The 13,821-nt window shown below is 35.0% G+C and overlaps 1 protein-coding gene across 4 annotated transcripts in view; it reads right to left on the bottom strand.

Moving 5' to 3' along the window:
- The window catches only part of IDO2 (indoleamine 2,3-dioxygenase 2), a 55,981-nt gene that overhangs the window by 32,230 nt on the left and 9,930 nt on the right, over nt 1–13,821 (bottom strand). For 3 of the 4 annotated variants that reach the window (XR_003132258.3, XR_003132251.3, XM_025437314.3), the window contains exons 2-3: nt 5,483–5,578; nt 1,255–1,391 (exon numbers count right to left, since the gene is read on the bottom strand). Coding sequence is in view for 2 of the 4 variants with exons in the window: in XM_025437314.3 (XP_025293099.3) it covers nt 1,255–1,391; nt 5,483–5,578 (233 nt within the window). In the remaining 2 variants the exon portion in view is untranslated. The remainder of the gene's footprint in view (nt 1–1,254; nt 1,392–5,482; nt 5,579–13,821) is intronic. The other variant, XM_025437475.3, reaches the window with a different exon arrangement.

Raw genomic sequence — 13,821 nt, forward strand, 5'->3', positions numbered from 1 at the left:
TTCTTTTGCTCTATGCTGCCATATGTGTGGATAATCAGCCATTCTTTACCATTATGTCCCCTTCTGATCTATCATCTGTTATATATGAAGATTTCACATACTTGTGGCTCTGTATGTATGTTCTGTAAAAGTTCTTGGTCCTCTTTGTTTATGCTGCCTCCATATCATATCCTCTTAATTTTTGTAGTTTTATATTACATCATGATAACTGATAAGGCAAATCTTCTCACCTTGCTATTGTTAAATATATATATATATATATATATATATATATTCACTTCCTATGTAATATGGCATAATGAACTAAATATTATTTTATTTTTATAACTTCCACATCTCTTTTTTTAACAGCTTGTTAAAAATAAATCTAGAATTTTAACTCTATTATCATGTTAATGAACTTTGGCCACAAGACTATGTCCATACACACACATGCAGACACAAATTATTTTAGAAATTCCTTCTTATTTCACCAGCACATTAACAGTGATTAAGAATTGATCATACAGAAAAAATTGACCATATATTTAATTAATTTCGTTGTTGGGCAATGTTTCTTAAATTCTCATTTTTTTGTCTTTCCTGAGTTCTTTATTCTGATTTATATTCATGATGCTAGAATAATTTCTGAACATTTAAGACAAAGTGCTTGGATAGTATATTTTCCTGTTTTTTGATTTGACTGATAATTTACTTTTTTTAGTTCTCAGATGATTATTAAAATCTGTGTTCTAAATACTTATTCCTAAAATTTTATTAGTATTCATACATTATCTTTAAAAATATCAGTATGGACAGATATATTTTTATTTTATACTTTGGATTATAATCCAATAATCCCTTATTTATTTTCTTGCTATATTGTTCCATACTGGCCACTGGGGTCTTTTTCAGGTTGACTTCTGTGTCCCACTTAATATGCCCCAACCTTTCCTATTTGTTTGTTTGTTAGCATTCTCTTACTTCCTGGCAGCGCAAGAGGGTTCATCTTGTATTTACCCTGTCCCAAGTTTATAATCAGGACCTTCTCCAAGGACCTCTAGTTTCTTTAATTGGAGAAGGGTATTTATCCCAACACTGGGCTTGCCCTTTGCTACTGGGGTGCCACTGCTTCTAGGTCTTCACAGTGGACAAAGTGAGGAAATTGTGTGTGTGTGTGTGTGTGTGTGTATGTGTGAGATGTATATGTGTGTACACATATTTTATATATACACACATATATAATGATTTATCCACATATGTTTATTTACTCACATATATAATGCTAAACATGACTTCATGCTCATGTTTCCAACTCTCATCCAGTACCACAGGTTGATTCTAGCCTTCTCCTTTGGCCAATTTAGAACTTTCATCTCTGACAGCAAAGTATCATACAGCATCTGTTCAACCTAGTATTCATAAAAAGCAGTTTCAGAATTGTTAAACTGTATCCCACACACACACACAAAAAAAAACAATTTCCGAACTAGACTTTAGTGATTATGTGTAGTTCCCCTTGAGTTTGACCATAGATTGCAGCCACAGCATCATTTTCCACAGAGCCTCAGGTCAGCTCTTTAGTCCCTTTGCCCTTTCTCATGAAGTGACATCCCACATCTGGAGTACCATTACATTCATTGGTCACAGACTGCATTCCATTCCAAGAGTCCCCCAAGTTCTGGTTAATTGATTTTTAAAATTTGCATACAATTCACTCCCTATGATAAACAATTCTGTGGGTTTTACAGCCAACTGAGTACCACACAGAACAATTCTATCATCCTAAAACTCCTCCTTAGGAGAGGTAGTCCACCACCCATGTCTTCCTCCACAGTCTTTGGTAATCATTGATCCGTTTTCTGTCCTTAGAGTTTTGTCTTTTCCAGAATGTCATTTGAGTGGGATCATACAATATATAGTCTTTTGGGTCTGACATGTTTTACTTAGCAAAATATAATTTTGACCCTGAATAGCATTCTGTTGTGTGGTTATAACTCAATGTCTCAGCTAGTCGGGGCTGCTATAACAAAGTGCCACAGACTAGGTGGCTTATAAATAGTGGACATTTAAATTCTACAATATTCGTGGCTGAAAGCCCAAGATCAGGGTGGGGTGCCAGCATGACTGGATTCTGGGGAGGGTCTTCTTCTGGGTTGCATACTGCTGTCTTCCTGTTTTGTCCTCACATTATAGCTACAGAGGGCCAGAGAGCACTCAGGAGCCACTTTTACAAGTACACTAATTCTCTTTATGAGGGTTCCATGCTCACAACCTATAGTCTGTGTTGATCAGTTTTATGTGTTGGCCTGACTAGGCTAAGGGATTTTCAGATAACCGGTAAAACATTGTTTCTGGGTGTGTCTCTGGGTGTTTCTGGAAGAGGATAGCATTTGAACAGTAGGCTAAGTAAAGAACATTGCACTCAGAGACTCGGGTGGACATCATCAATTGCATTAGAGCCTGAATAAAATAAGGAAGTGGAAGAATTTTCTGTCTGCTTGAGCTGAGACAGCCATCTTCTAGCTGGGAACAGCAGTTACCAAGTGCTTGGACCTTCTGACTCAGGCTGGGACATACACTGTTGGCTTCCTTGGCTCTCATCTTGCTGAGGCTCCTACTTGCAGTGTAGCCTCCATAGTCATGGGGGCCCATCCCTCCTAATAAATCTTTTTCTCTGTGTCTCACTATATCCTATGGGTTCTGTTTCTCTGGAGAGCTCTGACTAATTCACCTCCCAAAAGCCCTACCCTCTAATACCATCACATTGATGATTAGGAATCTAAAATTAGGATCTAAATTTGTGGGCAATACAAACATTTAGTCCATGTACTCGGTTTAACTATTCCCCTGTTAAGAGAATAGGTTGATTATTTACAGTTTGGGGGATTATGAATAAAGCTGCTATAAACAGTCACATATAAGCTTTTCCATGCACATAAATTCCCAGTTGACTTGAGTAAATACTTAGGAATGTGATTGCTGGGTCATATGAAAAGTCTATATTCAACTTCATAAGAATCTGCCAAGCCATCTTCCAAAGTAGTTGTACTATTTTTTGCATTCCTACCAGCAAAATGAATGAGTGTCTTTTTGGTATATATCTTCAATGGCACTTGATAATGGCAAATTTTCTTTTTTAATTTTAGTTGTTCAAATAGATATTGAATTGTTTCTTAATACTTACTATTATAAATAATCCTGTCACTCTGTAAGTAACCTAGTTTTGTTTTTTATTGTTTCCTGATTAAAACTTGCAAAATTTTCTTCTTGTTCTAGAAAATTTGAAATTTCACAAGGATATCTGTATGTGTCCCCCCTACCCCCATTGTTTTTCTGATAAAATACTCAAATCTTTCCTAAGATCTGAAAAATTTTGTTCTTATATGCTTGAAGCTTTGCTTTTTCTCCTACACCACTTTGCTTTAGGGAACTAGTAGAGTTTGGGTCATTAATTTCTCCTTTTCATATACTTTATTTTTCAGAGTTGGTATTTCTATAATTTTTGCTTTATATTTTATGAAAAATGTATCCTTTTTCTTTTTTTGTATCCTTTTTCTATAACCAATGTTTCTATGATTTATTTGAGTTCATATTGAGTTTCTTTGCTCCCCACTAGTTCCTTTTACATACAAATTTACTTATTTTTATAAAATAAATACACTGGAGATGTTAATTAGAATATTAAAAACTCTGAGTTCATCAGAGCCATTGACTGTGAATGTCCAGTCCCTTTCTATTGCTCTTTGACTTATTCCTTCTCTTCATATTACATGATAATTTGGTGTTGTCTATTCATGTTCAGGAATGGTGGTCAGTTCTGTCAGACCTAGTAGCTAATACAGCATTCCTTATCATGTTTCTGGAATGCTGCTGAGTTTCCTCTTGTGTAGCTTCTTATGAGCAAGTCAGTTGCCTGTAGTGTTTTGTGGCAGTAGAGTGGAGAACGGACATTTTCTGGAATAGGATGGATGCATCTAAACCAAAAAAATAAGTTTGTTTGTTTGTTTGTTTTTTACCAAAATACAGATAGGTGTACTGGGGCTTTCTAAGAGCAACGTGGCTGGCCTGGAGGTACTTTAAGATAAAAACTGTAAATGTATTTATTGTGTTGTCTGTGCCAAGTAAAGGTCTCATGAGACAAATGTTTTATCTGTAGCTCCATGTATGGTCCAGGAAGCCATAATATTTGTTTTCATTTAATTTCCAATTGATTCAGTCTCAATTTGTGCTGGTGAACTTTTTTTTTTTTAAGATTTAAAAATTTTTCAGTAATCTTTAAAAGCACAATTTGTTTTGGTTGAATGCTTTGCATGGGTACCATAGATTGATATAATTTGCTTAATATGATATAAAAATTCTTAAAATTTTTATCTATCTTTGCTACTTTCTCTTGTTTTCCTGCATATAAAGATACTTTATTATTTTTCTTCTTCTTTGTATTTCTTTGGTCATGTTAAAGAGACTTTATGCAGCAGGAAAATAAATTCTTAGGTTTATCTTCATTAACACTGAAGATGGTCCTATACATCTCTCATAGGATTTCCAGTCTTGTGCCTGCACTTAACAGGCATCTAGTATTTTTAAATACATTAGTATTTATAGATATTAAACACGTGTAAGTCAGTGATAGAGGATTTAGGAGAATGGAAAACCTTTTTTGTCTCTCTGAAATCACATGGCATTCCAAATTGGTGGGATTAAATCCCATGGAGACAAGACTAGAGAGAAGTATAAATATATATTGAACACTGTTCAGTGGCAGGGAATATGGAAGTCATTTAGTCCTTACAACAATTCTATGAGACCAGAATTTCTCCCCTTCTGTAAATAAGGACTCAGAATTACAGGGGTGAAATAATTTGTTTATAAGTTGGAAAGCTACTATGTGATAAAACCAAGATTCAGACTCAGTCTTCCTGAATTAAAGTCTATGTTTTCTCATTATATCCTATTATTACTGTGGGGGCAATATCAGTGCCCATGGACCAAGAAGTTTCACTGTTTTTACTCACTTTTGGGAAATATTCCTCCTCTTATTATTTCTGCAGAACCTACTAACTTGACTCAACTATTCTATGAGACTCCAATGGTAAAATCAAGTTGTAACCATGTGACATGCAAGAAGGACACTGAGAATATCTATGCTTACCTTTCTCTAGTTAGATCTTTTCCATCAGCTTGCCTATAATTCCCAAACAGACAGCCTTCCTTCTGCAAACAAATATTTGTTGAGTGCTTAATATGTTCCAGAAATCGTTTTGTGCAGGCTCTGGAAACTAAGGAAATGCATGTGTAATATGAGGAACAAGTCACTCCACTCTTCAGGAAAGGCGAGAGAGCTTAGTTGGTAATTTCAAAGGCAATGGTTTGTGTCCCTGGGTCCATTGACCCACTTTCATAATGCTGAGAAAGAGGAGTATGTGAGGATGAAATTAAGATCGTGAGAAGAACTTAAAGAGGAAAAAAAATGACCTTAAAGAGAAGAATGAAAAAGATATACCTTGTTCACTCGAGCTTGAAGCTGGCGACTCTCAATCAAATGAGGGAGTTCATTGGCAATTTCCATCCAAGGCCTAAACTGATCTGGAAGTTCTTTCTGCATTCAAAATGGAAACATCTCATTATTTTAGACCTCTCTGGGAAGCAGCTTCAGGGGAGTAGCTGCTTTCAGATTTTAGTCTTAAAGTAGAATTCAGGTCAGTTCAGCAACAAATATTGAGAATTCACTGTATGCTGGGTCCTATGCTAAGCATTACAAACACACAAATAACTGAAATAAAATCCTATTGGGCATGTAGTCTAGTAAGGCAGGAAAACATGTAGTCAGATATATCCTAATGCAGTGTAATATGTTCAATTACTGACGTGTATAAGTTTAAGAACTTGTGAAAAAAAAAGAACTTGTGAAGAAGAGGAAGTTGTTAATTCTGTCATCAGGTGTGGGAAATTAAAGGGAAGTATTTGTAGAAATATGACAATTGGGGTCAGTGTTAGAGTCTGAAAGTGACTTTGTTCGGTGGAACTTTGAAAATGGGAAAACAGTAAAACATAGGAGACATTGCATAAATAGAGACAACTGTGCTTCCTGGATTACAAGTGACTCAGTGTTACTGGAATATTAAGCCTGAGAGCAAAAGTTATGGACAATGAGACCAGAAAATCAGATCAAATTTGCTTTAATGTACATAAGGATTTTCTTTTTATGTAGTAGGTGACATGGTTCAATTTAAATTTTAGAAAGGTAATTTCATTTGTAGGGTTTGAAGGTATAAATCAGATTAGGAAGGCTTTGAAGTACTATAATGAGAACTAAATTTAGGCAATGACATTGAATTTAGAAAGGAAAAGGCATGTATTCAAGAAGTATTTGGAAAGGGGCACCTAGGTGGCTCAGTGAATTAAGCATCCAACTCTTAATTTTGGCTCAGATTGCAATCTCAAGGTCATGATCTCAGGGTGGTGAGATCCAGTGTCAGGCTCTGCAGTGGACTAGGAGGAGTGTGCTTGAGTTTCTCTCCCTCACTCCTCCCACTGCTTGCGCTCTCTCTTTCTCAAATAAATAAATCTTTCAAAAAAGGAGAAATATTTGGAAAGTAAAATTCAAATGATGAGACAATTACATTTAGAGGTGGGGGCTAAAGGCAAGATGACTTCTGGCCTAAAAGCACTGCCTGTGCTGGAACCATGTTTTAGCCAAGTAGTATATAGGCTGAATTTCAGCAATCCTAATTCCAACCCAGGAAATGGCACACTGTATCTATTGCTGTAAATAAACTTATGTTGGAATAAGTCACACTTGTGTGTTTACATATTGTCTATGGCTGCTTCTACATTATAGCCTCAGAGTCAGGTAGTTACAGCAGAAAAACCATATGGAATACAAATCTTCAAGTATTTATTACTTGGCCGTTCACAGAAAAAGTTTGCCAACTCTTGATCCCTATGGTCTACACCTCTTTTTTCAGAGTATAAACTGTATAAATGTGTCTCTGGGTTAAGGACAGGCCATAAGGAATTGATGGGAACACAAATTGAAACATAAATGCAGAGGGATGTCAAAAAGAAGGCATAAACTTAGTGAATTTATTTTTAATATTTATAGCCTAAAATGTCTGTGGAATGTCAAGATACTGGGCAAGTACATTTGCAGTTTGAAGTTCAGGGAAAAAAAATTAGTATTAGAAATGCACAGTTGGGAGACATAACTGGTAAAAACACCACATGTACTTAAAACCACAAAAGTGTATAAAGTCATTTGGGAGAAGTCACAAAGTGGAAGGAGACTGCCCAGATCAGCACACTGGGGAATATTGACAAAGCAGGCTGAGGAAGTATATCCAGCGATACAGACCAAAAGGGTTCAATGAGCCAGAAGAGAATCACCCTCCAGAAGTCAAGACGTTAGAGGACATCAAATAAGGGATTCATCAGAAGGTCAAAGGTATCATTAGAAAGTTAAAGGAAGATTGTCCCCTTTGAAAAAAAAAATTAAGAAGATACTCATGTATATCAGTCTTTCTATGTATCTGGCATAGAAATTTAGTTCAGGGTCAGGCAAGCAGTGTTTAAATTTTAGTGAGTTGAGGAAGTGAGAATACAGAGACCCAAAGTGTAAATTACTATTTTTAAGAGAGTCATAGGGCATTGGCAAGGAGGCATTTGAGTCTGAGATCTATCTCAATTTTAAAATGAGAACTTTAAGAAGTTTAGTCTTGAAAGGTAAAGGACAGACATGAGTAACTTCAGGCAAAATGTCACGGAGTAAGGGAAGAAGGGGAATAAGAGGCCAAATAAAGCATCTGGCTTTGAAGTGATAGAAAGAGAAAGTCTGGAGCTTGAGGGAATTTGCTCTTTATGAACTCAATTTCTCACCAAATGGGAGAGATCAGCTTCTATGACTTGAAGAAAGGGGTTGGTGTTAAAGTAATTATAGAAGGGAGAAGGAACAGAAGATTAAACATAAAAATACAAATACAAACAGTAAACTGTGTTATATGTCTTATATTATGTACATTAATACTATATTATCATGATATATAAAACCCATCACAATTTGAAAAATGTGTTTGGAGAGGTAGAGAACTATAAGTTACCCATAAATCACTTATTGGAGGCAGTCCTCTGTCTCAGATCTGAGACAAAATTGGGTTCAAACTCCTAATTAATTCATAACCTGGGTGAATCTAACATCCAATCCACAATCTCTGAAAATTAAACTTTATTTAATCCTCTCTTTTTTATCTTTGAAATTGAATCAATTCAGGACAAACTGAGAACTCCCTACTAGCTTTCTCAACAAATCAGATTATACCAGCATCATATTATTTTTATTTTTACTATAAATACAGATGATCATGGAGAGAAAATCCCATTACACTCTCCTCCTCAGGTGTTCACACAGTACCTCTGCTTCTGGAAGGGAGCTACCTTTCTCTCCCCTTCTTCTCCCAGGGAGAAGAAGTTTATAAGCACAGTAGTATAATCTTCCCCAGCAATGCTTAGCAGTAGGTGCAGAATTGAAGAGGGCTGGTAATTATATTGACCCAAGTTTGGAGATTTACAGAGTTGGTAGCAGAATTGAGAATATTAGCAAGAATAAAGGCAGAAACATTTATGATAAACAGACTCTGAACTGGCAACATGTTTGTCATCTCATTTGTATGATGCATGTTTTATGAACAAAAACTGAATATGGTTTTACAGAGACAATGGAATTAATCTTCATAACAGAAAAATCAAAGTTGCAGAGTCATAATATTCAGAACGTCTTTTTAAAATGGGTTTTTAGGGGAACCTGGGTTGCTTAGTCAGTTGAGTGTCTGACTCTTGACTCTGGCTCAGGTCTTGATCTCAGGGTTGTGGGATAGAGCCCTGTATTGGGCTACATGCTCAGTGTGGAATCTGCTTGTCCCTCTCCCTCTACTCCTTTCCCCACTCTCTCTCTACTCTCTTTCTCTCTCAAATAAATAAATAAAATCAAAAAAATAAAGTGGGTTTTAAGAAGGAAAATTGTAACCAAATCATCACCTCTGGCCTTCTCTCTTCGATGCCTAGATAAGGGATATCCTATTTTAAAAATTATATATATGGTGGCATCCTGGATTTCTGTTTTCTTCACCTTCATGCAAATCCTTAAATACTACCTTTTGCCTTCAGTTGTGCTGCATTGGAGTATTTACTTTTTCTTTTCTCTTAGATTCCTAGGGGAATCTCTGCCTTCCTCCTGTTTTTTTCTCTCCTTTGGGAAACAAACTATAAAAGACTCTTAAAACAGAGAACAAACAAAGGTGTGATGGAGGGAAGTGAGGCAAGGAGGGGCTAGGCAGGGTGATGAGTATCAAGGACGGCACTTGATATGATGAGGAGCTGTGGGTGTCATATGTAAGTGATGACTCACTAAATTCTATTCCTGAAACTAATATTGCACTATATGTTAAATAAATAGAATATAATAAACATTAGAAAAAAATAAAAATTAAAAGTTCTAAAATTTGGATCATCCACAAACACAAAAATACCCAATAGCTTTTTAGATCATGAGGGCTCTCAAAGTGTGGTGCCTAGTCCAGCAGCATAGAAACTTGTTAGAAATGCACATTCTCAGGCTCTACCCCAGGCCTATTGAATCAGAGACTCTGGGGTGGGGTCCAGGAGTATGTGTTTTAGCAAACCCTGCAGATAAAGCTGATGTACTCCGAAGTTTGAAAATCACTGATGTGGGGACATTGAAAATGATCAAGAAGAGAAGAAAAGATTTTAAAGATATTTCATAATTTATTAAGAATGTAGCATCTCTTTTAAGCTTTTCCTCTAGAGACAGGAGAAAGTATGGAATTGTGTTAATTATTTTTTGATTGCCAGACTTTTTTTTTTTTTTTTTATCTACAAGGTAGGAGACAGGATTAGTTAATGAACTTTTCACCAAAAAGCACCTATTTTCTGTCAGTTCATATATTATCTGGCATATCTGTTCTAAAATCTGTATGGCGGGACGCCTGGGTGGCTCAAGAGTTGAGTGTTTGCCTTCAGCTCAGGGCATGATCCAGTTCTGGGGATCGAGTCCTGCATCAGGCTCCCTGTGAGGAGTCTGCTTCTCCCTCTGTCTATGTCTCTGCCTCTCTCTGTGTCTCTGATGAGTAAATAAATAAAATCTTTTAAAAAAATCTGTATGGTATTCCAGTATTCTATTAATGAATATTACTAATTGTTTCTAATTTTTCACTATTAACAAATCTGAAACGATCAAACTTATACATGTATTTTTGGATGTTTTCTTATTATTAGGACAAATTCCAAAAAGTGGAATTGCTAGATTAAAGATTCTGTACATGGAAAGGTTGAAAATCACTTCTTGATTTTCTAACAGAAAAATTACATGAATTTATAATTGTAATTACAGTATGTGATATATAATGGGAGTGCCAGCTTATCTGATTCTAGAAACAGTGAGCATTACTAAACTTTCTTTTTGTTTTGTTATTTAAGATAGGATATGTATTATTTAATATTTAATTAACTTTCAAGTTAATTTTAAGTTAATTAAGTAAATTTTAAGTTAAATATTAAATGCTTTTAAGCTATCCTCAAGTATTAAATAGATGTAAAACTATAAAGTTTAAATAGCTATAAACCTAATTAAATATTAAATGCTTTTAAGTTATGCTTTTAAGATAGGATATGTATTATTTAATATTTAATAAACTTATTAAAATAACTTCACAAGAAATATACTCCTTTTGGAAATGACAATTAAAAATAATGCTGTCAATCCTTATGGCAAAACAATCAAAAAGCACAAAATTTAAAGGGTGGAAAGTAAAAGTACCCTAATTCTCATCCTCCCACCTAGCAATAACAACACTTGCAAGTTTCTTGTGTGGTTTTTCAGAAATTGTACATGCTATCATACTATTGTGTACTTTTATAATTCCATGATTATTAATGAGTTTGAATATCTTTTCATATGCTTTGATCATTGCATGTTGTGTACATGTGTGAAACAGCCACTCACAAGGTAGTCAAATTAACCAATATTTTCATTTTTGCCATTGGGTTTTTACATTATGTTTGGAAAGTTCTTCCCATCCCAACAATATTTCTTTTAGGCTATTTCTAGATTAACTATTAATACTTATATTTGGAATCCATCTACATTTGTGTTGTTCATGTTATGAGTTCAACATATTACCTAATTTCTATCTTAAAATAGAGTCCAAGGATGCCTGGGTGGCTCAGAGGTAGGGTGCCTGACTTCCAGCTCAGGTCATGATCCTGGGATCTGGGATCGAGTCCCACATCAGGTTCCCTGTGAGAAGCCTACTTCTCCCTCTGCCTATGTCTCTGCCCCTCTGTCTCAGTCCATGCCTCTCAAATAAATAAATAAATCTTCTTTAAAAAATGAAATAGAATCCAGAGATGTTGGATGAATTTCAACTTTACTGAGGTTACACATCTGGTAGGTGGCCAGGTCAAATCTCCTCTGACTCAGAGTTCAGTGCACTTAATACCTCATCAGAATAAACACAGGGAGAATGGTGGACATAGGGGGATGGAAAATGAGTGTAACTGGATAGGAAATTAAAGGAAACTGTGTTTTTCTTTCTTGTCCAATAACTGGAAGATCCAGATGTGGAATAGACAAAGATAATGAAATATTTGGTCTGCCTTCCTTTTTGAAAACCAATTTCCTATTTTATGTTATTCTTCTGCTATATTTATACATCTGCCAAAGTGTAATTTTCAAAAAGTTAAAAAAATTAGACATTTGTAATTAGACAAATAGAGAATTAGACAAAATTAGACAAATAGAGAATGTGTGTCCAAAATATCTTTGGTTCCTTAGTGAGGAAATCAGCAGGATGATAGAGTTGGTTCAAAAGCATTTGTTAAACTGGGTATTTGCAGAGTTTTTTTTAAAGAAAGAATGTTGAGATAAAATTGCTAAGCTTAATAATAATAATAATCCAGTTAATGTTCATAACTTTAGGGGTATGGTATATCTTCTACTCAACAGAAATCAGTTGAAGCTTTTCTTGTACAATGATCTTCAAGTTAATATGCAACCTTACAGGATGGGCCATAACTGATAGTAAGTAGCATATTAAACAAAGGGAAATTCCTTATATAATTAAATAGTCCTCAGGTGAGACTGTTAGGGCTCCAGGATGGTATTAAATGAACACATAGCCATCCTTTTGCTTTTTTATTGATAAATATTTTCAACCCACTTACAAAATAGAATAGACATCTAATAGGAACTATTTTATAGGAATAATAAATAAACTCTGTTAGATTAGCACTTTGGTTAAGTTAATTAAAACTTTGGTTAAGAAAATCATGTGGACAGTTTAAAAATACAAGTTTGAATGAAAATAAACCAGGAGAATATCAGCAAAGCTGGGTAACAATATGAATATTGCAAAAATTAGAATTTAAACTATCAGAATTTGAAGGAGATAGCTATAAATGAAATAAAATATTTAAGTGTCAATGGAAAGAGGCCATCTAACACTGCAGCAAAATCAAGCGAGGTCAAAGAAATAACTGGATGACTTTGAAGAGATAGATAAGCAGCATGAGGGGACTTGCAGGCTACACCAAAACATCTGGTTTTGTTCTAAAAAGCAGCAAGAGAGTTTTAAAGAGCAGAGGGGCGTGGCTGGATTTTCCTCTTAAAAAGTCACTCTGACTGCCTTCCACTGTTGCCTGGCTGGGAAAAAGTGGAAATGAGACAAAGTGGAAGGCAATAGCCCAAAGGAAAACGATGGTGGATTACACGAGGGTGGATAGCGAGGAGATACATTTCAGAGACAAAGCTGAATCCACTCATTCTCAAATGAATTTTTGTAAATATTGAAGATTATTGTGAAGCTGAGGTAAGAAAAATGTAGTTAAGGTTAATACAGGCAGAGTACCAAGTAAGAATTTACTAAATAGTAATTACTACTATTATATTATTATATATTATAAAGGAGTTGTAATAGGAAATAAGAAAACTCAACTTTAAGAAAAAACTGCTTTATTTATTCATGAGAGACACAGAGACATAGGCAGAGGGAGAAGCAGGCTTCATGCAGGGAGCCTTATGTTGGACTCGATCCTTAGACCTGGGATCACGACCTTAGCAGAAAACAGACACTCAACCACTGAGCCACCCAGGCGTCCCAAGAAAACTCAACCCTTAATAAAATACAGGAAAATGGTATAAATATATTTTGCTAATACATTTGAAAATCTGTATTGAGTCAGCATTTTGAACACTGTAAAAGATTGGTCTTTTTTATCTAGAAGTAGGAATCTTAATAGGCATAGAAAAAATGGAAAATGTAATTAAAGCTTACTAAAATTTTTCTAGTCTCCAGAATTATGATTTATTTTCTGTTCTGGAGCATAGAAAAACAAGACAGCATCCAATGCATCTTATGAAGATAACATAACATCAGGAGTAGTCCTTGAAAGAATAACACTACTGGTATTTATGAATACAAAAGGATAATCCTTAAATAAAATATTATCGAACTGAATTCAATAGTATGTTAAAAGACCAATCAATTTTGAGCATTACCGTGAGTATATTTTAACATTAGAAAGTTATTATTATGCATGAAATCAGGAAAATCTAGACAAAGAATATAGAAGATTTTTGGAGAGAATATTTTCATAAGCTGCTGGAGGATATACCAGAGTAACAATAAATAATGGCTAAAACGCCTTGTAAAGAGAAGGGACTTGACAATAAACATTTTCTTTTTTTTTGTTTTTATTGTTGTTGCCCCCCCTCCCATGGATGGTTAAATAGATTTGAGACCGAAGCTGAGTAGCTATGGATAGCAGCTCCCA

The sequence above is a fragment of the Canis lupus genome, chromosome 16 (genome assembly GCF_003254725.2).
Source record: "Canis lupus dingo isolate Sandy chromosome 16, ASM325472v2, whole genome shotgun sequence".
Classification (NCBI taxonomy): Eukaryota; Metazoa; Chordata; class Mammalia; order Carnivora; family Canidae; genus Canis; species Canis lupus.